The sequence below is a fragment of the Phoxinus phoxinus genome, assembly GCF_949152265.1.
Source record: "Phoxinus phoxinus genome assembly, chromosome: 17".
In the NCBI taxonomy this organism is placed as follows: domain Eukaryota; kingdom Metazoa; phylum Chordata; class Actinopteri; order Cypriniformes; family Leuciscidae; genus Phoxinus; species Phoxinus phoxinus.
Window position 1 is genome coordinate 23,343,415 of NC_136892.1, and position 26,648 is coordinate 23,370,062.

Genomic DNA, 26,648 nt, shown 5'->3' on the forward strand with positions numbered 1-26,648 from the left:
AAAATAGAGTGAAGAAGAGAGAAAGAGAAGTGCACTACAACAGGTCATGAGGTGGTTTTAGTGCTAGTAAATATGTGTGAGGAAGAATATTTGCTCCCACTACAATGACTTTTTTTACTGTTTAAGATTCATCTGTGATAAGATAAATGAAAAGACTTTATCTTCACTGATCTGTTCAAAAAACATGAACATGACTTGCCTCCCTCTGTATTAATAATACACACACACAAACACACACAGGGATGCACTCACTCACTCACTTATACACACACCTAGACACATGCGCACGCTCAAGCACACACACACACACACACACACACACACACACACACGTACACTGGCAGCAGCAGAATTGAATGCGATAGGGAAGTGAAAAATGATTAACCCGGGGTCAGCTCTCAGCCTCAATCTCACCAGCGCTCAAAGAGCAGCGCAGACTGATTTAAACTCGTCATGTTCCGCCGCACACATTTGCATATATTTATTAAATTCAGCTTGCACCCAGGAATAAAATAAAGCAGACCAGGGAGAGAGAGAGGGAGTCGGGGGGACAGGCAGAAGGGAGAATATTTAAACGAACAGTGTTACAGATAGATCTGCCTTTTCATTCATTGTGGAGCTCATCTGAAGGCAATAGAAAGGGGGGAGACATGATTTTGGACTTCTGCAAGTGTTCTTATCGAGAGAGGGGGACACAGTGCTGGCCAAATCTGATCCTGATTGAATGAGGGGTGAAGTGGATTTTTTTTGGCCTGTGGCTTTAAACTAATTATTTGTGATCAGTCTGAAATATGATCATGTTTATATATCTTGTAGATTTGAAATGAATAGTAGAAATGGAGAAAAAAGTTCAAGAAAGTAAAATCATGGCATAAACAAAAATTATATGTACAGTTACATCTACATGCAAAAAATATATGAAGACTTCAGATGCAAACGCCTCTGTGCCATCTGAAATGTTCTTCTAGAATGATAATTTTGATCAAGATTGTATGTTTGTTCAGTTTATTCACTTTAATGGCCATGAAAATTACCGTACCTATTAATTGTCATTAATTAAAGTGAAATTACTGAACCTAAAATATACAAGCTTGATAAAAATGATCATTCTAAAAGATCATTTTAGATGGCACTTAGAGGCTTTTGCATCTGAAGTCTTCATATATATGTTTACAATTGTAGAGAAAATGCAAAAATTGTGTACATTTATATATACAAAAAAAATGCACAGTTGTACACAGGAATTGTATGTACAATTACATACAAAAACATGTATACGCTGTAAAAAATTAAATGATCAATAAGTTATGACAACATGTTTTTACATTGCTTTAACTTATCACAATAAGTTAAGCAATTTTCTACTTTTTTATGTTATACAAGATTCAACAAATTTTTTAAGTAATTTTAATGTAATTTAAGTTTAAATGACTTAAACTTCTAAGTTGATTGTACTTAAAGCTACATTGTGTAGGATTTTCTCCCATGTAGCGGTGAAATTGTATATGACTATACCAACTGAATATTACTTTCTAGCCCCTCCCATTCCGAGGGCGTTTTAACTGCTACGGCGGCCGTATTATTTCAAATCTGCCGGCAGTCGCAAGTAATCCCCGCCCCCTCGCATTCGTCACGGTGCCACTGAGTGTAAAAACACGAAAGGCGAAGCTTGAATTTCCACGTATGTCCCTCTTTGGCTAATGTATTTTCAAGATGGAAGCGGAACATGGCTTCCGCCATTCGAGCGACTCGCTCGTATGTATTATAAATGGCAGATTCTACGCTTACGAGAATACTTGATAAGTTGGTAGAACAAAGTGTTTTTTGCTAAGAATCAACTTAAAAAATTACAGTGTAGCTTTAAATATTTGAAGCAGCAACTTTTTTTTACATGCAAAAAAAAATCACAATTGTACACAGAAATTGTACTTACAATTACATGCGGACAAATGTACAAACAATTGATCACAAATATACAGTTTTAGGCAAAATTGTACGCAGTTACATGAAACAAAATTCTATACAGTAACAGGTACATGCAAAAAAAATGCACAAAAAATTCTCATTATGCTTAAATTGGACAAAATGTGATGTGCAGTTGTGTGCATTTGCCAGTAGTATGCAAAAAAAAAATACATCATAGTAATTGTGACCGATCTGATGTTCCTTAGCATGGATGTTTGATATCAACTTTTGTGGGCCGTCAGTATTGCTGCAGTAAAGTTGAACAAAATTGCCATCTGCACTTTATGTAGGTTTTGTTTTTAAGAGTGAATAAACTAAAATTATGGCCAGCTTTACACAGTAACGTTTCAGTGGCTTGCAGTATGATCTATATAAGTCTGTCGTATAGGGTTTGCTGGCAGTGTGGATCGACAGAATGTTTACACCGTTTTCATTTTCATTTTAAAGAGGGGTTTTATATGGCATCTGTCCACTGGGATTAAGATGTGGGCTTTAGGTGAACACATTCAGTTCAAACAATTACATCTGTTGAGTTGGCATTTACCCCTTTAGCTCCAAACATTGGGTGTAGCAGTCGCTTGTGGTGGTGAGAAATACCTCAGAGACTCTCTATACCTCGACTGTGTAATACTGTAATCTATATGATATAAACGCATATGTATGTTCATATGCTGTAACATATGTTGTCGCCGTGTTGTTAGGGTGTAAATCTCATCGTGATAGTGTTTTTTAAGTGCATGTGCGTGTGATTGTGGGTGTGAGAGCATTACGGCGCTCTCTCAAGGTGGTCGCGTTACCCCAGAGGCGTGCGACCCCTGTGTGCCTCCGGAATAATCCTTTTCTCCACCTCCACATCCACAGCCTTAAATATACAAGCGTCGGGAGACAGGGGACAAACAAAAAACAACAAACAAACAGCAAATCAGAGGGAGAGAGTGAGTGAGAGAGAGAGAGAAAGAGACCAAGAAAGGAGAGAGAGACAAGACTAAGCTTATTCAAACGCTGCCAATGCCATACTCCAGTGCTCTCCTGGGCGGCGTGCCAAACGCTGTGGAAACCGTCGCCGTCAGCGATAGGTGGCAGGATGGATGCCAGTATGGCAGAGATGGTGTTAGGGCTGTTGGCAGCTACCAGACTGGGTGGATTGTGTGTGCGTGCGTGTGTGTTTTAGTTAGGCTCGAAGACTAGTTATGTCTGCCAGGGCGCGTGGATGCTGCCAGGGCTGGCTGTGGTGCAGCTGTGCCCAGTGTAGGCTTACCAGACCTGGGCATCCCCACTCAGCCTTCCCCTGCCTCTCCACTCACAAGCACTCCGGCCATCCTGGGCTACAGCGCCCCCGGTGGCCACAACTGAATCTAACAACTCTGTCTTTCTACGTCAGCTGTAGTCATTCCAGTTATTCCTTCTGTCTCGCTTTCTTTCCATCTTGAGGTTTTTGCCCTTTTCTCTTTCTCTCTCCACTCTTACGGCCTTTTGAACCCTATGGAGGGAAGTATCAGCTGGAGCATTGTAACACGTCTCTCAAAGTTCAAATCATTTTACCTTTGACCCTATTTGCTGACCTTTCGGAATGCAGACAAAGATTAGTAGACAATTTGCACAGGTAATTTTGACAACTTTGCACCTACCTTTGTGATTTTCACAGTTCACCTATGATTTTGCCTCGTGCTTATATAGATTAGTGGTTCTCAACTGTTTTTTTTTTTTTTTTCAGTGCCCAGATTCGAAAATTAAATGTGGTCAGCACAAACCTTATTTACACTACTCTTCAAAAGTTTGAGTTCAGTAAGATTTAAAAAAAATAAAAAATGAATACCTTTATTCAACCAGGATGCATTCAATTGCAAATAAATGCTGTTTTTTGGAACATTCATCAATATGGATTCATCAAATAATCCTGAAAAAATGCAAGACTGTTTCCACAAAAAATATTAATCAGCACAATTGTTTTCAACATTGATAATAATAAGAAATGCTTCTGCAATTCTCAAAAGCAGCATATTAGAATGATTCCTGAAGGATCATGTAACACTAAATGTTGCGGAAAATTCAGCTTTGCCATCACGTGGATAAATTACATTTTAAAATATATTAAACACAATTTTAAAGTTTTGATCAATTAAATGCAGCCTTGGTGAGCATAAGAAACTTCTTTCAAAAAAATAAAATCATACTGACCCGAACTTATGATTGGTAGTGTATCTTTGTTGAAACTTGCAAGTGTCCCCATATCTAATGTATAGGTCGTCTATCTTTGTATTTATCTGCCTAATTTGTCTAGCTTCTATGAAGTGGAAGATTAATTTGCACTCATACAGTGAGTTTGATTGGACACATGACCTTTGATGTCAGCAACTAAAGATATACATTATAAACATTAGATAAGCATTTTCTCGTCCCTTTCAAAAGTTGATAATCTTGGTTGTTTCTTTGCTTCTGTTTGTGACCCACAAGTTGACAAACCCACCAGTTGAAACCACTGATTTAGAATAAGAAACAAGAACTGTAACTGCTCCCTTCTGGTCATTTATATTCATCGAGATATTGAAGTCACATTCGACAGCTTGTTTTTGATTCTGCAATGTATTAAAAGCATCGGCAGGACTTTCTTCTGCTCTAATCTCAAATGCATGTTTTTTCCTATTTGCTATGCAATCAGCCAGCTTTCCTGCTATCTAGCGACCTCGCGAAATCACCTTGCTGTGACATTATCTTTTTTTCATGTGGAGGTCAAAGCGGAGCGTGGCGTTTGCTTTAAGAGGTGCGTTGAATCTCTGACGTGAGTCATGTGAAAGTGCTCCTCTGGCTCCGCTCTTTCTTCTTCTCCATCTGTACCTTCTCTCTGTATCACGCTCTAGCAAAAGAACGGCTCACTCCTCTACCCCACATCATTCTCTCATTTCTCCCCTCTGCCTCTCTTTCTCCACCTCCACCCTTTACACCCAGTCTCTGGTACCCAGCCATATGTGTCAGCTGTGCCAGCACCCCTCCTCTCCCATTCTTCCTCCTCTTCTCGGCCCCCGGGCCCCGGACCCCCCGCGTGCGCCACCCCCTCCTCTCCTCCCCCTGCGAGGCACCGGCTTTGTAGGCTAATTAGCAGTGAAATTGGTGAATTGCAGGCTCGGGCACACATGCACAGACACTTCAGCTGCAGCAAGCGCCACTTTAGGCACTGAAAGGACCTTGGAATACAGAACACAAAGAGAGAGAGAGGGAGAGAGAGAGAGGGAGAGAGGGGGGGGTGAGGAGAAAGAGAGAGAAAGACGAGAGATGTGAGAAGAGTGAGAGAGTTTGTCCGAATGAGTGGACCGCTTTCTCTCTTTCACATTATCCAAAGCTGCTTTAAGTTTTATCTCTCACAGCACATGCATTTCTTATGGTTCATTTGTCATATCCTGTCTGTCAACCTGTTGTTAGTTTTTAGGTCTTTGTGACGATTCGTCAGTACATTATAGCTCTGGGAATGACATTGCAACAGTAGAAATGTGTCGTCCGATGTCAGTGGGCTGATATTTACATGTTATTATTTACATGTCAGATGAAACATGATGCAGGACGTGTCCCAAACAAGTCAAGGATGAACTTGATATTAAAGGATAATTCCGGTATTTAACACCTTGAGTCTATATTGTAGTTTGTTTTGGATGAACAAGAGTGGTAGACAACATTTTTTTGACAATGGTTCCTCTCTCGAGTTTTTTACTATAAAAGAATTGGCCATGGACCCATTTAACATTGGAGTCAATGTGCATGTCCGAAAATGTCATTAAAACAACCTTTAACATTAGTTTTCAAAACTGTGCAACTCACCGAGTGATTAGTGATGTTAGTTGATGTTCCAGAAACAAAAAGTGTTGCGAAATTCAGTTTCTGTCGTGTTTTATTCGTCATTTTGTAAAATCCCATTGAATTCTGTTGAAGGACTGAGTGCTCGTTAATATCAGGTTAATATAAATGCGCTACCGGTAACGGAAAGGGGGCTGTTTACATTTGGTCGATGTAGTCTTTTTGCTCGCTTCCGTTTCTCATAAGGCTAGCGAGCAGAGCAACTGTGCTCCGGGAGAGTAAGCGAAATAAACAAACAAAACCTTCATTAATTGTTACTTGTAATATGAAGTTGAACTCGACTGTGACCGTGAGTGTCCCGCGAGACATAAACATCGGTTATCGCCATCAAGTGGTCGGGAGTGTGCTAACGCTTCAGATTCAAACATTGAGCGGAAGTTACACGGTTGTGAAGTGTCTGAAAAAATAGTTCCACTATAGCAAAATAAACGGATTGGAATCATATATTGCGACGATATATTGTTTATAATCATCAACGAACACCACTAACCACTCGGTGAGTTTAACAGTTTTGTAAACGAACATTATTGGCTGTTTTAATGACATTTTCGGACATGCACATTGGCCAATTCTTTTATAGTCAAAAACTCGAGAGAGGAACCATTGTCAAAAAAATGTTGTCTACCACTCTTGTTCATCCAAAACAAACTACAATATAGACTCAATGAGTTAACTATCTTCTAGTCGTTGTTGATTAGCATATTCTGTCATGACAATCTACAAATCGTGTTCCCGGGGGAGGGGTTTATGTTAATTCTAGGGTTGGTGATGTCACTAAACCGGGAGGAATGTCGTGTTGTAGTGTATAACGATTTCCTTGAGCTTTGAACTTTGAGCGTTGTAACTTTGCAGATGTTGTTTATGCTCAAACAGCAACATTACACACTAACTAAAGTTAATCACCCATCCCTACACCGTAATATAGGATTTGATCATGCTGCTTGTTGGCTGATAATGTTTAAAAAAACTGATTTAAGTTGAGTTGTGGCCTAGGAACATTGTTTTATTTTGTTTTGGACATTGTTTAATTTCAAATAATCTGGCCTTTTGAAGCACAGACATTTATTTTTTATGTATTTTGTTATTTTTTTATTACATTTTTATACCTTCACTGTTTGGACAGTTGTACAGGAGACAGGAAGTGATAGGGAGGGGTAGCAGGGTTGGGATGACCCGGGCCGAGTCATATTTAAACTGCCACTTTATAGCACATGCTCCTGACCACATCTTGTCTTCTTTCTATGCTTCTTTCAATAAAAGATGCAAAAGACCAAAAATGACATTTAATTAGAGATAGAAATGTTTTATTCTACAAAAAAAAAAAGGCTCTGGGTGATCGTTCTCATCTACAGCAAGTGTGAGTGAGTGGAGTAATGATAGACTGATGGACTGACGTCGTCCCTCTCTAATGATGGCAGAGAGAAGACACCCATTCCATCATCCCCCTCTCATCTCCTCTTCCCCCAATCTCATCTGATCTGATATTAACAGGCAGTATTAAAACCATGCAACACCTTAACAGACTCATTTAAAATTAATAACTGGTAATTATAGAGGAAGCTGGTTCAGAGTAGCTTGGGAGGGGGAAGGGTCTAAAAGACGGAGACAAGGAATGGAGGACAGTGAATCTGGTCATAGTTCTACTGTCAGTATTAAACATGTCTCTGGATTTTATTACACATCTCAAATCTGGCTGAAGGAAAATCCTTCAGAATTTATTTGTTTACTTGTTTTAAAGATTGTATGCTTATTTTATGCTGTTCTACAGTAAGTCGTCATAATCAGTTAGTTAAATTCTGGTTGTATATGTGTTGAATTTTCAGTTGACTAAAAATGGAGTCATTGCTTCAAATCCTAAACTTGTCACATGTGGCAGTGTTTGGAAATATAGGCGTACTATATTATATATACTATATAATGCGTGCTATCTAAAATATTACAAGTATGCAATTATATTCTGCAATAGTGCATTTTAAATAGCAGTATGCAATATGTCAATTTGTAACATGACCTTACCATGTTGCATGTTTAATTTAGTGAATTAAGTGAGTCAGTGCAAAAATGAACAAAGAAAAGTTGCTAAATCAAGATTGGTTCACATTGCATTGTGGGATATTCATGTATCAAATGTAGTAGGTCATCCATGCATAGAGACTGCACAGTATACATTTTTTTCAAGTACAAGTAACATGTCAGTATGTCATTCTGAACATAGCCAAAGGGCCTCTGTCTTCTTCAATCCCACAATTCCTCTGGGACTCTGTGTACATAAATGCTCTGTCATTATCACAGAGGTTAATAAACCCTGGCTGGAGAATAACCCTGCGTGATCAATACTCTCTCTCTCTCACACACACACACACACACACACACACACACACACACACACACACACACACACACACACACACTTTGCCACAGAGGTACAGTGGCTGCTTTCTATAATGGAAGATATTCTGAATACATTCTACCCAGTTCCATTATCATGAAAGTAAGAGGAAAATGGTGGGGTTGTCTTTGGTAAACAGATCGGATGTTTATTCTGAGGTGACCATGTGCAATTTTCTGGATATATACAAATTTGACCTAAGATATCACTGTGTTTTCCCTTTTCTCCAGAAAATCAGTACGAAATTCCCATATCTTTTCCGTACTCAGGACTGGATTAAAAAAACAGTATGTTTCTTTTCTTCTCTCTCTTTTTCTTCTCATTACAGAAGAGAGGGGCTAAGGGAGAAGAAAGAGGGGAATGAAAATGATGGGGTGTTGAGGTGTGGGCATGCCTGCTCCAACCTGCCTGAGACTGTTAAAGCCCTGATTAAGCGAAATTGAAGATCTGATATGATGTCATTTCGAACTAAATCAGGCCAAATCAAAGTTCGTTTTGTGTTCATTTCGGGAGTTCGAAACAGCTTGCCAAAGCGAACTTTCCAGAAAAGTAGACACTAGTTAACACCTTCGAACTACCATTGGTCCATGGCGATTCCGTAATAATTAGGTGTGCTCTGAGGCTCCGCCTTCTTTGTCGTGGAAATCTTCTCTGGTTCATTTCTTCTGTTCTGTCCGTCGAGGTCTGACATGAGTAAAAACATGAACCGCTTTAAAGAACATGAAGTTGTAATTGAAAGAGACTGACACTGTTGTTTTTCATGTTTAATACTGTAAAGCTGCTTGCTTTAAAGCAATCTAGTATAAAGTGGTATAGCTAAAGAAACGTGACGTGACTTTACTGGAGTGCGGGTATTGCAGAGCTTGTACAAACTTCCACATCGCTATGATCAGATGCTTTCTTTACAGTTTTTTTATAGCTATCATTTTTGTTGTGTTTATTTTATTGAAAGGAAAGTGCACAGCACATATTTATATATTTTTCTAAACAGGATGTTCGCTTACAGTATAGACCAGGGGGGGCCAACATCGGTCCTGGAGAGCCACATCCTGCAGAGATTTGCTCCAACCGTAATCAAACACATCTTAACAAACTAATGAAGGTCTACTATGGACAGGCAGGTGAGTTTGTATCAGGGTTGGAGTAAAACTCTGCAGGACTGTGGCTCTCCTGGACTGACGTTGGCCACTCCTGGTTTAGACCTCATTCACGGTAGCGCCATCTTTGATTTTTAATGGGAATGAAAGCAAGGGTGTGAGGGATAGACATACATCTCTTCAGTATGTTGTACTGTTATTTAGTGTGTTTCTGAATTGTTCTGCTGACGAAACACTCAAAAATATTTTTCTAAGATATTTCAGTCAACAAAAAACTTGTGAACAAAAAAAATTGATCTAGGAGCTTCATACAGCTTTTTTTCAGCCATTGAAAAAACGGTAAGTCTATCCCTTACAGCCTCACTTTCATACCTGTCGTAGCGCTGCTCTGAATAAGGTTTATACTGCTACTCACGTATTTCGAACTTCATTTTACCACAGAACGAAGAACTCCACTGTGAGTATTTCGGGGCCTTTAGTAATCCAATGCCAGGAGTGAGATATGTAATTGTAATTGGAATTAAACAACCAGAACCTGGCATAGACAAATGTCAGCCTGAGCAAAGATTCTTTAAAACTTCAAACAATAAAACATTATCAACAGAAAATGTAAAGAAAAGGGCAGATTTTAAATCAACATGAATATCTGTTTACAGCCTATTTTACTAACAGAATATGATGCACGCTACCATTCAAAAGTGCAGTAAGATTTTCTTTTTCTATTTTTTTAAAGTCTCTTTTATGCTCAGGCTGCATTGATCGAAACACAGAAAAAACAGTAATTTTATGCAATTACAATTTAAAATGACTGTTTAAAATATGTAAAAAATGTAATGTATTCCTGTGATGGCAAAGCTGAATTTTCATCATCATTACCCCATTTACATTGTCTCATGTTTTTCAGAAATTATTCTAATATGCTGATTTGGTGCACAAGACACATTTATTATTATTATCAATGTTGAAAACAGTTCTTCTGCTTAATTTTTTTGTGTTAACCATAATAATAAAAAAATTCAGGATACAATAAAGAACAGCATTTATTTGAAATATAAATCTTTTGTAACATTTTAAATGTTGCGTTTGATCAATTGAGTGACAACATTAAATGAGACAAAGTGTAGGGTGAGACTTGAATTTTATCCTTTGGCATTAACCAGTGGGAATGTTTAGGAAACCTTTTTTTCTCTCATCAATCTAGGCTAGGCCTTATTGTCTTTGCTGTTTGTGTAATACATTCTTTCTCTTTATTAATGAGGGTTGACTGAGTTTTCCACATGTGTGCGTGTGACTGCACCTTGTTAGCACATCTATTAGCAGGTGTTTCAGGTCTCGGCATTAAAGTCGTTTGACCATGTTCTGAGGTGTAAGAAAACACTGAACCTCAAGGTAGAACGCAAACGACTCCTAAAAACACATCTTTGGATTTCTCCTTCCTTTACGCACACACACACACACTCAAGTAAGACCGTGATATGAAGGCATACCTCCTGACACATATACCACACTGCGCCACAAATTACCAAACAGATACACACATTAAATAAAACATAAAAACAGGTCACAGAACAGATATCCAGGCAGCTCAAACACACAAGCAGTCAGGCATTAATGAGCACTAACAAGGCCAAGAGCAGAGCAGCAGTCTCTTTAACAGCCAAACAAACCCCTTGCTCTCTTTTATACACTTTCTTTCGCTCTATCGTGATTTTACATGGTGCTGGTGAGGCCCAGTCTAGCACCTCTGTCTTATCAAAGGCCAGAGAAGGAAGAGGAGAGGAGAAGAGGAAAGTGTGTGTGTGTGTGTGATGACACCTTTCTCGACAATCCTCCCAGCCCCCTAGCTTTGCCTGTAGGCTTTCTTTAATTAGCTTGGCACTTTTTTCCTCTTTCTCTTCAATTTTCTCTCTCATTCTCTCCATCTCTGAGTTCTACTTCTTTCTCCTTGTTATTTATGTGTGGTACTTCTCTCTGCTTTTACCTCGGATATGTTAATTATAAAGGGGTAGTGTGTAAGTTTTCAAACATGTTTCCTAGACACACCCCCTGCCTGTCATTGATTGGACAGATAGTTCCGCCCCATTGGTTGAGCCAGAATTTGGGATTTCAGATTTAGACTGCTCAAATAGAACTCTTCAGGTTGTATTTAGAAAACCTGGAAGGAGCATTTTGACACATGAATGACTCCCATATAGAGTTAGCGAGCTAGTTGGATGCAGTACAAGCAAGTTTGTTTTATTTATGTTTAAATTTTTTCTTTCAATTTATGGACACGTGATCTCTTATGCATGTTTGATAAGAGCGCCTACTGTTTAATAGAACAAGGAGGTGAGTTTACGTGCTTGACTAATAACTTGCATTTAATCAGTCAATTGTTTTAGTCCTTATTTAAAAAATGTAGCAACTCACATTTGTGTTTAATTTACGCTACTGTTCAAAATGTTGGAATTAATACATTTATTCAGCAAGGACTCTAAAAAGTGAGAGCAACATCATTTTATAATGTTAATTTTCTAAATAAATAAATAAATGTTGTTATTTTTAACTAAGAATACTGCAAAACATTTATGTCTTAAGTGAACATAAACAGTTGTGATAGTAAACACGTGTACAGTATCAGTATATTAGATCCGTGCATTCGTTCTTAAAGTGACAGCATCCTAATATTCCTGATGCTGTCTGTGTTTTTAATGTTAATCAAACAACAAAGGACAAAGAAAAATCACTCACTGCTCTTGACTGAATAACTTTTGTAACTTTAATAAGGATTAATTAATAAGGAAGTTTAATTTATACAGTGAAGACTATACAGTGTTATTTTACATTTATTACATTTCTAGACCTGAAAACTACTGTCAGACCTGAAAAAAACCTGAAAAGCACTGTTTATTTCAGTTGTATCTTCGTTTACTGTATTCATTTGTGTTTTTGCTTGTAATTTGATTATTTGTTTTGTGTAATTGGCTGTTTACATGTCTTTAATCATGTATTACATTTATATTAGTTAGCTAGTAGTTTTAGCTGTGGTGTTAATAAAGAATTGTGAATTTTCACTGGTATCTAAAATCTTGGTGTCATAACTGGCCCTTTTTGCAAAAAAGTTTCATGGGCGACAGAAAAATATTTATGTCCGGTACATTTTCTTAAGTCACCGGCCATTGGCGGGTGTGGCAAATGTATGTGGTATTCCGCCATGTTTCCCACAGACACGCCCCCAACTCGTAAAGATCAGGGATTAAAGAAAATCTCGTATTTACGACATTGTGGTGGTGCTCATGTGCGTTCAACTACATACGATCTTTCCAACATGACTTGAACGCATCATGAGGCAAGTTAATCATCTCATAATTTCTTTTAAGACTTTTTAAAGTCAATTATATAAAAGAGAATATTGGTCTAATTTTATACCGAAACGTAACCCCAAACTAACTGCTTGTTGGTCAAACTAGTTCTCAACACAGTCTTAATATAACGGCTATGTTTAACTGGCCCTTGAATAATAATACATCCAGTGGCACAGTATTTTGAAGGTATCTCTAGCGCCAGCCGGAAGTTTATTACTGCCACAGTAACTCTTGATTCCTCCGCTTGCAAAGACTGGGTCAAGCATTTCCATTTTCACACTTGTTTAAAGTATGTTTCTGACCGTAGACAGACTAGAAAGAATGTGAGAATGAATCTTAGCTGCGAAAATATATATGCCTGTGAATGCTTTCAAGACCCCATAACATACATACATCACAACATTTCTATAATACATCACTCTCCTTTTCTGATGTATTAAATGACTGTGCATGTTAGAGATAGAGACAGGATAATTTGGCCATTAAGGCACAACACAGGAACCCAGGCTGTCATTCTGTCATGCACAAGTGGCAAGTGTGTACAGTATATGTGTTAGTAGCACATTTGTGCTTTGCGGCTAACCCATTGTGGTCATTGTGCGAGTGTGTGCGTATGAATGGGTCTGTGGGGAGGCAGACAGATTGAGCATTAGCAGCCATCGCTGTCATCTCAAACAGCTGTCCTCTTCCCATCGAGCTATTCACACAGACATGTTTGCATTGTGCCGCACGACCTTTCCCAGAGGACCCACACTGAGTGAGAGAGAGAAATAGAAACGCCCCCTTGTGTCATTCATTTTTTTCCAATCTCTCCCTCCATCCGTTCTCCCCCCTCCTCCCTCCATTTTGCCGTGTTGTTACGTGCTGATGTGTCTTATCATACAGCTCAGAGATATGTCTCAGGCACACACACACACTCACACACGTGTGCAAACAAATACACACACTTATCATAACTCTCAGAGATATGTCCACTTTATCTCCCTTTTCCAGAGGCCAGTGGGAAAGCCTTCATGCATATTAAACAAACACTTTTTTTTCCTTCTTTAAAAAAAAAAAATTAATACAGGCAAATGAGGAATTTCTGTTAAACAATCACAAGATAAGCACATATGCAGAAATGCACACATGCTGAGGTCCAAATTTGAAACAGGACTGCATAATTTGTCTGGTATAGTGTTCTTTTTAACTTTGAATTTTATGCAGGTAAAATAATGGGTGTTACATGTAATTTTAACACTTCAAATATGCGTTTCTATTTCCAACTGAACATTAACACCTTGTTTTCCAGTGTCTTCAGTAAAGTTCAACCAGTCAGGTTCACATTCGGATTTTGTCACGTGACTCCACACCCATTGTCATCAAAAAAACTTGTTTTTTTACCTTTCCACATATCTACATCTAATTTACATTTGTTTCCTTCCACAAGGATGATCTGTGGCATGGGCTTGTTGTGTTGTAGTAGATGATGTCATGTGGCATTCTGTTTTACTCTGTCAACTTCTGCCTGGGTTTTGTTTTTTGTTTTGTTTGTTACATATTTCTGATGTTAATGGAAACTCTTAATTTTTGAAGGGTTGGAATAATGCAAGAAATATGCAGGGTTAAATATAACATATGCTCTATTTCTATATACTATATAGCCTACCACAGAAAATAATCAACTCGTCCCTCAGGACAAATATATTTACAGTAACGCTGAAGTCTATAGGGCAAGTCTACAGCAAGGCTAGCTTAGCATAGCAAGCTCAGCATCAATCTGCCTGCAGGAACCAACAAGATTCCTTGTCAGACACTCACAAAATAACAGAAATATTACAAAACAAACATATAGGATCGTAACACTGTTAATAATGTTTACAATATACAGTACAACCATCTATGAAAGTTTATGTGAACTCATGTCAAGGGCGTATCAATCTGGTAAACCTGCTATATTTGTGCATGAAATACATGATGCTGTATGGAGAAACTAGGTTGTAAGGGATATATTGACATACAGTTTTTACAATGGCACGCACTGTATTAAAGTCCTAGATCATGTAATTTTTTATGTGAGTTTTTGTCTTTGTTTTTTCGGATGACATTTAATCAGCTGAACAATCTGTATGTTGTTAAACTCATAGGGCACTATTTTAACGATCTAAGACCATGGTCTAAAGCGCACGGCAAAAGTCCGAATCCACTTTTGCTAGTTTAACGACGGGTAAAATGGTCGGCGCCCAGCGCATGGTCTAAAAGGTTTGTCCCTGTTCTCTTAATGAGTAATGGGTGTGTTTTGGGCGTAACGTGCAATAAACCAATCAGAGTCTCATCTCCCATTCCCTTTAAAAGCCAGTTGCGCTCGCACCATGGCGGATTCGCTATTTACATGGCGGAATTTGCAAGCGAAAAAAATGAACGCTTCTCTAACGAGGAAACGGATCTGCTCGTGTGCGAGGTTAAAGCGTGCAAGCAGACCATCTACGGGACAAAGTGTACGCGCATTGTGGACCCGCCTATAGGCTCATATTACTAACGCTCTTTAAATAACAAACAAAAATGAATTGACTTTTTTAAATGCCATTGACGCGAACGCAAATTAAACGCCATTGACTTTAGACCAGGTTTCAGTTGGTCAATGGCGCAGCCTATTCCAGTTGCCTCAAAATAGCAACGCACCAACAATGCTTCTGAACACACCTCGTTTTCAGACCAGCACACCCATGGGCGCAAATGCATTTGCTATTTAAACAACGTGGCGCAGGACGTGAAAATGGTAACTGCGTCGGGCTTTAACTAGCAAAAAACACTTGCGTCGCATGTATGATGGGGCCCATACAGTCCATTGAACGGACTTCATTTTATTCCCCACGGCCTTTCATTTCTGTCAAAAATTAAGTATGGCACTAACTGGACTAAGGTCTTTAAAGTTTTTTTACAGATTCATCACAAACTCTGGCCTTTGGTTCACATTCAGTGTCCAGGATGAGCCACAACCAAAGGCAGAGACAGACTGGCCCAATAAGAAGCATGTAGGCTGGGTATAGACATATTCCAACTCCCCCCTTGTCATCGGTCCACTATGGGTCATCCAGACAACAAAGCTTGAGTTCAGAGATAAGGCCTCCTCAGAATATTGTTACGATGGCCAGCGATCTACATGTCAGGGGTGACGTTTGTGTGTGTGCGTGTGTGTGTGTTTTAGACTGTTGCACAGCGGCTCTGATAGGCATCTCCAGACCCCCCTCTCAGTCTGCGAGTATCAGCCCGGCACAGAGCACCTCAGCTAGGCAGATAGAAGCTCCTCTGGGTGGTGTGGGGAACCACAGGACCCGGGATTAGGTGGCTTACGCTGCTTCCCGATAACATTATGGGGGTCAGAAGGGTTAGGGGTGCGGAAGTGCATGGAAAGGGGGGTTTAGAAAGGAGGTGCTGGGTTAACAGGATGGGATTTGAGGGTATTTGCAATGCAACTTAGACTGGAGAATATTGTTCAGGAAAAACCTCTAGAGACTTTCAGCTTATTTAGACTCTTGATGATCTATAAATCCCAGCCCTTTGGGGTTTTAAATCATTTCCTAATGCGAGAGATGAGTTATTTAGGTTTGTGTACAATATCATGGATGACTTTTTAAGTGTTTTAACAGAGTGTATTGCACTGCAAGATATCATTTTCTCAATCAGTTTTTTTTATCTCGTTTAGTACACACTTACAAATGTTGAAAGAAACAAATTTGCCAAAGATATGAATATTTGATTTCCAAGAATATACACTCTAAAAAATGTTTCAACCCATGTTTGGGTTAAATATAAGCAAACAAAATTGTTGGGTTAAAATTTTAATAAAAAAATGTAAACCAACGGTTTGGTTTGTCCATATTTGACCCAAACATGGGTTAAAACAAACAGCATAGTTCTAGAGTGTAGTTTGAAGTAAGTTGTATTTTTTTTACCATTCTTGTTTTAGGCATAAATCTGACAAAGAAATATAGTGAGGTTTATGCCTAAACTGAGAAAGAAAAAAATCATTGTTCCAAAAATGTACTTAATTCAAGTTATCTTGTTTACATTTTTACCAGAAAAAAAGAATAGAAATACAGATTAAGAAATGTAAAAATGTTGCAGCACTTTAGAAAGTTTCTTTATACAGAAAAAATATACACTTTTTTTTTGTTACCTGGAAACTTTTAGAATGTATAACAATCAAAACTTGATGTAACCTTGAAAATAAAAAGCTTCATGTCACTTAACCAGAAAAATCACCAGAATATCATTATACGGATGTTATAATAGATTTCCGAGGCTCTACAGGCATTGATACATAAAAAAAAACACTCTTTCATATGAAGAAAAATAGAGATCTGCTCATTACAGGCACATTAGCACTGTTGTTCTCTCTGAGCGCCCCCCACCCACCCAATTCCATCTAGCAATAATAATTCTTCAACCTCTCTCTTTCTCTGGCAGCCGTATTTTTTTCACACTCCTTCTCTCCTCGCTCGCCCTCCCTTCTTCTCTCCCGTCCGCCGCTTCTCCCTTATCTCCTCTCCGCCGTCCTCAGTAATTATTATTATGTGCTGCAGAGATAATTTGAAAGCTGTGAGGGGAGAGAGAGTGGGGGGGGGAAAAAGACGGATGAAAGAAACAGTGACTGTGGCTTCTTGGACTGTGGCTTCTTATCTGACCTTGGGCAGAGCCACCCATTGTTAGGCAAATCTCACGAGCGAGCGAGGGAGAGAGCGGGGAGGAGGGAGTGTTTTATGCGCCGATAGAAGAACGAGAGGAATGGCTGGAGAGAGATGAAGGAGGCGGAACACAGACCGGAGAGGGGTGAAGCCATTCAAAAGGAGAGAGGGAACGAGAGAATGGAGGGGACTTCATTTTACAGCGGTATATTGGCAGAGACGCTCGCAGCCTCTCGTCAATAAAAGTCTGCATTCAGAGGAGAGAGAAATGCCTCCGATTGTGGAATTCGTCGGTTTTTAGCGCCTTCAAAAGCTCAGCCACAATCATTACTCTCGCTAAATGTGTTGTTCAGAGCACCTGGCCCCTCTCCACACTGTACAGACTCTTTGGAAAGTCTCGCGTCTCGCGCGGGTGCTCAGGTGTTCCGCTTCTGTGAAGACGAACAATTCAGCTTGTGAGTGTGAGATTATGACAGCCGTGAAAAAACCTTTCTCAATCCATAAGCCTTCTGTTACCCCAAGTTCTCCTTTGCACTGATATAGATGATTGCTGAGCTTGTACAATAGCCAAAAAAACACCCTGCCCAGGTGGAGTCCAGGTGTAATTCGAGTCATCAGGCTTTCAACACGCTTTACTGGAGAAGGTGGCGGGGGGAAGGAAATTAAAAAGCGTATGAGTGGGTTTCTTCGCTCTCCTTTACCGATTTATGACTTCTTTTGTGGGTTTATTTTCAGCGAACGGCTAACACGGTCTTAAAAACACCATGGGGAGGAACAGTAGGGTGTTAATACGCCTTGTCGTTCGCACGTTCCTTCACTGCTTTCCTCAGGCCTTCCTAAATAACCACAGCTCTGTGGAACATGAAAACTGACCTGGTGTCTTTTGGGCAAACAGATGTTGCTAATTAACGCTTCCTGGTGGCCGGCGCAGGATGCTGTTTTCCAGGCTTTGTTTAGGTAATTAGATTAGAGCTGTAGAAACCATTACGCGCAACACATCGTCTTGAGAATTTTAGGTAAACTTTTTATTACAAGTATGCATGGGGTTATCTAAATATACATCGGTTGACAAGATAAAGGAGCAATATACATAAATTAGTTGATGTCCAAGCACATTCAACATAGATTTTACATTTTTTTACATGCTATGCTGTAGACGTTTCAGTGTTATTGTCGCATATTACAAGTCCAATGAAGAGGAAGATGGACAGGTTTCAAAATTATAGTTGATATTCATTAAACAAAACAAACTCAGGTAACTAGATGTGAGACAGCTTGTAAAACAATTCCGGACCATGAATGTGAACTAAAGAGGAACTTAAATACACCATGATGATAAACCAAATACAGACAGGTATGCTTGTAAATTAATATCCATGGTAACTGTCTAGTGGCGGGAAACAGAGAACAAAGGAGACAGGCGAGTGATAATAAGAGTGATAATAAACAACTAAGTGTCCATGAAAGAGAAACTAACTAATCATAATCGTTAGTTACGTTTTACATAACAATAAATAATCTTTTATGCTAATTAAATATGCTAATTCCCAAGCTTTAGTAAAGTAAAGCTGCTGTAGCCGCACTAAGTTTTAAAATATTCACATTATATTGTTACGTTGTATCTATTGAGCTTGCTCTATCATACATTTGGTGAGAATATATTGATTAATATAATGAAATGTCATCAAATACTTATTAAACAATGAAACTTGGCAAATTACCTTGTCTATCAGTACAAGTTGGAATATGTCTTGGCATTAAATAAAAAATAAAATGCATATATATATTTGATTAAATAATTTTGATTGTTAATGTACATTTAATTTGAATATTATTATTATTATTTTTTTTATTTTTTTAAATCCAAACCTGTATGATTTTCTCTTTTTCGAATTTTGGAAGAATTTTGAACCTAAATCCCCTTTCTTCCCCATTCTGATGCTTCAGCAGATCGTCTCGACCAATATGCCTAAATGCATTGAGTTGCTGCCATGTGATTGGCCGATTAGATTGCATTAACGAGCAGTTGAACAGGTGTACCTAATAAAGTGCCCTCTTATTTTTAAGCTCTTTTTACTAAGTCAAAAATACATTGAGTAGCTACTATTCAAACAAAGCTTTTAACTTAACAGGTGTTTAATAATCGATATTTAAAGTGTCAGCACAAAAGAAACTATGTGAGGGAAAAAAAGCATACACAACTCTATAGGTTAATGCAGGGTCAATTATTTTTTGCAGTTCCTCCAAAAAAGAAAAGACGCAATTAGCCGAAGGAAATCTTGAGGGGAATATGTGACCTTCTGCATGTGCTAAACCCAGTGAGAGAGTGTGAGTGAGTTGTATGTTTTTAAATGCAAGTGAGTGTGTTTGTATCAACATGCACATGTGTGGCTGTGTTGAATTTCACCCAGATGTGTGCGTGTGTGCGAGACCCCGCTGCCCCAGCACAGTTTCTTGCACTCTCTCCCTCTCTTCGTGCTGAAGTAATAAATCCCCATCAGCATTGTCCGCGGGCTGCTCGCCGCTGACGTGTGGCCTTTCCCCTTAATTACGTTCCATTCTGCAGGAACAACACTGCGTCCTTCTGCCAGATTTAAAACTGCCCATTCCAGTAATTAATGGCCCCCTGTGTCCTTCACAAGGTGCAATAAGTACAGTGTGTGTGTGTAGAGTGATAGGGAAGAAAAGTGTGTGCGCACGTGTTTATATGTTCATGTGCTGATGTTGGCATATATATGCTGAAGTGGCATCTGGAAACATAAACTGTGAAGTATGGTTTCACATGTGACCAGTAGTCTTTCTGACTTGCATACTCTTTCCAAATCTGTAATGTCTTGCAGTGTAAACGAATGAAGGCTGGAATAAAAGGCCCTGACAGAGGTTCATTCACAGGAGGCAGGGCTAGTGTTCTTGATGAAGCTCCGGGTGAAGAGGTATTGAGCGCCGCCTGCATTGTAAAACGGAGACAAAGCGGAGGTGAACATGCAGTCAGTGGTAACTGACATTCATAGACTCGGGATGGCCTTTCTGTTGGTTTTTCATTCAGACCACCTTTATTCCCTGACACCTCCACACATGCACATCATCCCTTCGTACACACGCAGCCAGGGCCATCATGCACCTGTTTGTAGCACTCATTTGACAAGATAGGACATGAGCAAAGAAGTAATAAAAAACACATTTGAACATCTTCATACTTGATAAGTGCATCAAAGTAAAATAAGTATGATATTTTTATATTTAAAAAATAATAATTTGTTTTAGTAAGATTGAAAAAAAAAATTAAGTGCCCCTATTATGCTTTTTCGAATATGACCTTTCATGCAAAGTGTAATATAGCTGTTTGCGGATGTAAAATGTCTGCAAATCTCCTCATCATTTTGAAAAAGAAAATCGAGTGTACATCGGAGTGGTCCAAGACCTCGGGAGATTTGTGGCAACTAAACTTGGAATACATAAGTTTGGTTGTAATAAAAAATAGTAACAAATCCTTCCGTCGCAGATCAATTTGACCCCCATAAGAATGAATGGGAAATAAGGGGGAACATTTTTTTTTTTTGTCAAAAAATATAACAAATCTGACACAATTCAGAACAAACACACACAAATGAATGCATGAGACTATAGAGCATCACCAATACAATACACTCTCACATGCATACAAATACACACACACACACGCGCGCCTAGGAATTCCTATTAAAATAAATGGGGGGTCATGTAATGGGAGTAATGTTGTTTGTTTGTTTTTTCAAATAAAAATCAATCAGTCACAATGCTGACACATAAATGAAGTGGTTAGATTTGAACACATTTACAATGCAGAACAATTTTATTTTTTTCCCTGCTGTCCACCTTACTAACTTGAATTATTACAAAATCAACACTTCAGTATAAATACAAACCTGAAAAATGCTAAAACTTTATTTGGTGCATTTGAAAATTTATTTTTGTGTTAAGCATACGTATATATGTAAAGTATATATATATATATATATATATATATATATATATATATATATATATATATATATATACACTTTTTTTTTTTTTTTACATTAACCTCTTGGTCTCTTTGCCTCTATTTAAAGTGCTTGAGAGCTCAAACAAACACAGAAGCCCCGGGCACAACAAGAAGACAGCCATCCTGAAAGAAGGGCATTGAAAGGGGGATGCCCTCTCATTGAGGCATTATTGAGATGTGTGGATGAAGTGGGGCTGATCTGATGAGAAGAGTTTGTTATCCTCTTTTCTTTTAACCCGAAGGTGATGAACCTCTGACCACAGACACCAGGCCAGGTGCAAATATCTTCTTTTGTCCACCGTGTTGTTCTCTTTATACTGATGTCAGCTTTGTCAGAGTTGGATGATGTGCTTTCCCACACTTTCAGCTCATCCGCACTGATCTTCTCCCTTCTATATCTTGTCTTGATCCTGTCTTGTGTATTGTAGTGAACCAATAGCCTGGTACTGAAACCTTTTGTTTGGGTTCACTGTGAATAGCGCTCTTTTGTGTCCAAAAAAGTTTATAGATTTTAAGGATTTAGACTGGTTTGCACAAAGTAGTTTAAAATGAAGTAATGGAATTCCTTATGCGTGTATATTCATTTAATATAATATATATATATATATATATACATATATATAGAATTGTTGTTCTTGTGCTTGGATTAGACGTGCATTAAGACTTGAATTTGAGTTCTGGTTGCTGCCATTGCCACTCTCTCTGTCTCACTCACTCTGCACAAATACAAACATGGGCACAGGCACACCTAAACTTGCACACCCATAACCTATATTATCTTTAATTTTTCTAATTGTACAGGATAGGGACTTTATTGCAGTTGCCAGCATGTTTGTGTGACTGCAGTAAATGACGCGCCCAAACAGCTCTTGGTAGTAATTACCTAAATGGGCTCATTCAAAAGCTCTTCATTGTAGAATCAGTTAATTAATTAGCTGTTTCACTGACAGGATAATGGTGAAAGCATGCTAAATAGATTAGTCTGGAACTTGATTTATTGTTGAAAGCCACCCCCCTTTTTTTCTGTTTATCTCTCTCGCTCAATCTCTCACTTTCTCTCGCTGACTCCCTCGTCTCGAACACCCACACTGGCAAAAAGGCTCCACACGCGAATCTCCATTGCATTATATATTTGATCATTTACAGTGTGCTTCAGATCATCTCCTCCCATAGCTTTGTCTTTCCACTTGGACACTGATGACTTTAGGACCAAACCAAACGGCTTTGTCTGAGCCGTGGCATAGTGGTCAGCACATTCATATTGGCAATGGGAGTTTGAATCCAGCTTGCAACATTTCCAGATCCTGTTCCCCTTCTGTCCTCTGTATAAAAACTTAAAAAGGCACTAAAAAACAACAATCACACTTTATTTTAAGGTGACATAGGTACATTGTACTTACTCAAGTACCGAGTAATATTAATTAACTGCATGTACTTACTAGAGTTAGGGTTTGGTTTAAGGTTAGTTACTTGTAATTATGCAAAATTTACAGTTATTTCACTGTAAAAAAAATGTTGCTGCAATAACAACTAAACATTTGTTGAGATAACCTAAATATCCAGCTAAACTAAAGTTAACTAAACGTAATATTTTAAGTCAAGCAAGAACACACACTTTTTTAAGTTGAAACAACACATTATTTCTTATTCTAATGTTGAATTTTAAATTGTAAAAAATTATTGCTGTGATTATTTATCACAGTGTACTATAGTAAATACAGGTAGTAACATTTATATGTCACCTTAAAACAAAGTGTTACCAAAACAAATAGTTTTGATTTTGTTCTTGTCACTGAACAGTCTACAGGAACCCTGGACATCATGCTGAGATGTTTAATATACTCAGCAAGACTTGCACACAGTTGACGTAGTTTTATATCATTTTAATTGTAGTTTCTTCTCCAGTTCACAATTTTTGCTCGGTTGTTAGATCATTTAAGACCGCTTCTGGCACAATAATATAATTTTTTGTGAACAAATAATGTTTATAATTATTTGCACACATGTGATGCAAACACATGTTGGTATCTGTCACAATGTAAGTAAATAGGTTTTAATGCAGTATGATATGTGGTTGATGTACAGTAGGGCCCACAAGTCTTAAACCAATAGTGAAAATACTTGCATTTCAAATTATATTTTATATTTGATATTATAAGTAGAATTTTCAGAATGTCCTCCCTTTAATGAGTGCGTGCATGAACTCGAAGTTTGTGTAAAGCATGATGTTCTCAAGCATGATTTGAGAATAATGCAAAGAGCATCTTGTGGATCATCTCAATGAAAGCAAGAACAATCTGACTGCATTTGTAAAGGAGTTTAACATGATCATAACTTATTAGTGTGTATACTTGATTAGTGATACAGAAATACTGCTGTATAGTTCATTGTGCTGTTCATTTATCAAAATCCTTAAACTTCCAAATATTAATCACAGATCTTCAATGTGGTCTCCGATGTTTTGACCCCACTCCCAAATATGGAAATGCATACACTCTAATAATTACCACATATGGCGTCATTCCAAAATGATTTGAGCAGTTGCAGAATATAGAATGCTCAATAATTCTAATTATACATAAAGAAACACTGATGGGCATATAACTTCCCTTAAACATGATGTCATAGAACCCAAATACCTTCAAAGCTATTGGAGGCAAAGAATAAGAGAGAGAGCGAGTGGATGGACGGAGGGAGGGATGGAGGGGGGAGCTCGAGAGAAATAGAGTTTGAGAGAGAAAAAGAGAGTTGGAAAATCTCTTGATTAATCAACAAAGAGAGAGGGAGCTCTCCTACCGAAGCCAATCAAAGTGAGAGCGGCTCAGGGTTTAGCGTGCCGTGCCAAATCCTCTTGTTGCTCCTGCGGGGTCCGGAGAGCAGGGAGGGGTGTCTCCTTTTGTCTGCACAAAGCCAACCTAACGTGCTTTCACAGCAACAAGGGATGGGAGGGCTGTTTTGGGGGGCCTCGAAAACAGCCAACAAGAGGTGTGAATGAGATGCCATTCTCCTCCGCAGGCTTTTACACTAATTCCCGTCCGTCGGTCCACTCTCTCCTTTCTTCCCCACGTCTGTGCCGCAACAAAACAACAAACAGAGAGAAGCAGTGAAAACAAGGGATCCTGAGGGCTTAGTGAGCTTGTAATCCTTTAGCACTTCTGACCTGGTGTCAACGTGTAAGTCCCTGACCTCCCCATTCAGGGCCTATGATGTATGTCTATAGTCTATCACCCGCCTTCCCTAAAACTCGCCCTCTTCAACACCGTGCTCCTTTAAGAAGCGCTGGCCAGGAATCCAGGCTTTGAAACACCTCACGGGCACTGAAAGGGGTTTGTAAGCAGCCTAAGTAGGAGAGGTTTGATCGTGTTTCTTTTCTCCCACCATTTAATTCATGTTTAGAGGCCATCTCGTTAACACGATCTTCCCTCGCTTTTTTTTTGGGTGGGGGGGGGGGGGTTCCCTCCTGCTCCCCTCCATCGTGGTCGACTTCAAAGACCTCCGCCGTATGAAGGAGAAAGTCATTTCTTTCACTCGTCTCTCCGTCTTCTCCTTTTTTGCGGGTGGCTTTCTTTCCTTCCCTGCGTTGTTTGGCCTCCTAAGCAGCTAAGGAGAAATCATCTCACTTTCTCCGAGTGCTTTGCATTTGAAAAAACGAATAATTAGCCGAATGGGGGGTTGGGTACACGTTGGTTGGGAGGGTGATTAGTTGAATGGAGAGATTGGACCCCCATGCTAGCTACGTTCTTGCCACCAGTTAAAACTACCTGCTCTGGGATGTGGATTCCAGGAATATTTGATCAGAGACGATTGTTTCGTCTGTAGAGCCCCGAGTGGAATACGTCCTTCCGCTGGTATGCGTTTGTCACGGTTGAAAGAGTTCGCCCCCAAAAAATACGATTTTGTCCTTCCGTTCAAAACCTGAATGCTGTTAAGTCAGTGTTCACTGAAAATCTTGGCATCAAATATGGCATCTTTAGACGCGTGACAGAATACGTTGTTGCTTCTTGTGAGTCTTAACAAGTGTTTACTTTATCCAACCCAATTGTATGGGAATTTAGTTTTTTTGTCAAATCGTGGCATATTCGTATTATTTAATTTGTATAAAAGTATGATTTTTAGGGAAAAGGGTCCACCCTTAAACCTAACCGTGATATCAAATCTTACAGAAACATACAAATGCAATCATACGAATTTATACGAAGTCAATTCACCAAAACATAAAATAGCTATAAATTGCCATGAGAGTGTATGAAATCATAAAACTACTGCAAAAGTCAACTTAAAGGGATAGTTCATCAAAAAATGTAAATTGTGTCATCATTTACTCGCCCTTCTGCTGAACACAAAAGAAGATATTTTGAAGAATGTCGGTAACCAAACAGTTGATGGGCCCCATTGACCTCCATAGTATTTTTCCCCCCCATACTAAGGAATTAAATGGGGCCAATCAACTGTTTGGTTACCCATAATCATCAAAATATCTTCTTTTGTGTTCAGCAGAAGAAAGAAACTCATACAGGTTTAAAACAACACGAGGGTGAGTGAATGATGACAGAATTTCCATTTTGGGGTGAACTATCCCTTTAATAACAAGGAGAGGAAAATCAACTGAAATGTTCTATTTTCAACACAAAGCTATTTGTATTTGAATTGCTTCAGAACACTATATATACTATATTTTATAAGACTATATAGTGCAGAAGTTGTATGGACCACTTGTATAATGCTTGACGGCTGCACGTGTTAACTTTTATAATTTTAGGGAAAAGAGAAAAGAACATGTTATAAAATAAGTATAACATGTTCCTGGATCAACATCCTTGTTGATATATCCAACATTCCAATCAACCAATCAGCAACAAGGGCTTAAAACAAGGTTTAGGTGCTTCTGCATCAGTGTTATTCACCTATCATTTCCCTCTGATTCTAGGGATATATTATGGGTTGTGTTTAGGGTTAGGACTATGTTTTTTTTTAGACAAGAATGTTGTTGATCCAGGAACATGTCTTACTTGGCAAAATCACGGCGACCGTACGCTGGCATAAATGTTGCGTCTGGTCAAAGGGGCCAGTCAATACATTCAGTTTGGCTTCCTTTCACAGAGAATGACTAATAAATGTTAGTAAAGGCCGGTTTGATAATGTTCGGTGTGCTGATTGAAGCAGGTGTTTTCTAAGAGAAGCACAATAGTGAAACTGACAGACAGCGAATGAGTGTCAGAGGGTTATGGTGAACAGCGGTTGTCTTGGCCCCCCTGGTCCCCACGCACCGAGAGAGGGCTGTGTAAGCTAGAGATATGCAGAGCAGTGTGTGTGTGT

General features: G+C 38.9%; 1 protein-coding gene across 2 annotated transcripts in view; it reads left to right on the forward strand.

The window, feature by feature from the left end:
* Positions 1-26,648, forward strand: part of lhx5 (LIM homeobox 5) — a 78,342-nt gene that overhangs the window by 27,157 nt on the left and 24,537 nt on the right. The window contains exon 1 of one of the 2 annotated variants that reach the window (XM_079587067.1): positions 20,207-20,241. The exons of the other annotated variant lie outside the window; for it this stretch is intronic. Within the exon in view, the coding sequence (XP_079443193.1) occupies positions 20,222-20,241 (20 nt within the window). The 5' untranslated portion in view covers positions 20,207-20,221. Of the gene's footprint in view, positions 1-20,206; positions 20,242-26,648 lie in introns of those variants that run through there. 2 annotated transcript variants of the gene reach the window in all.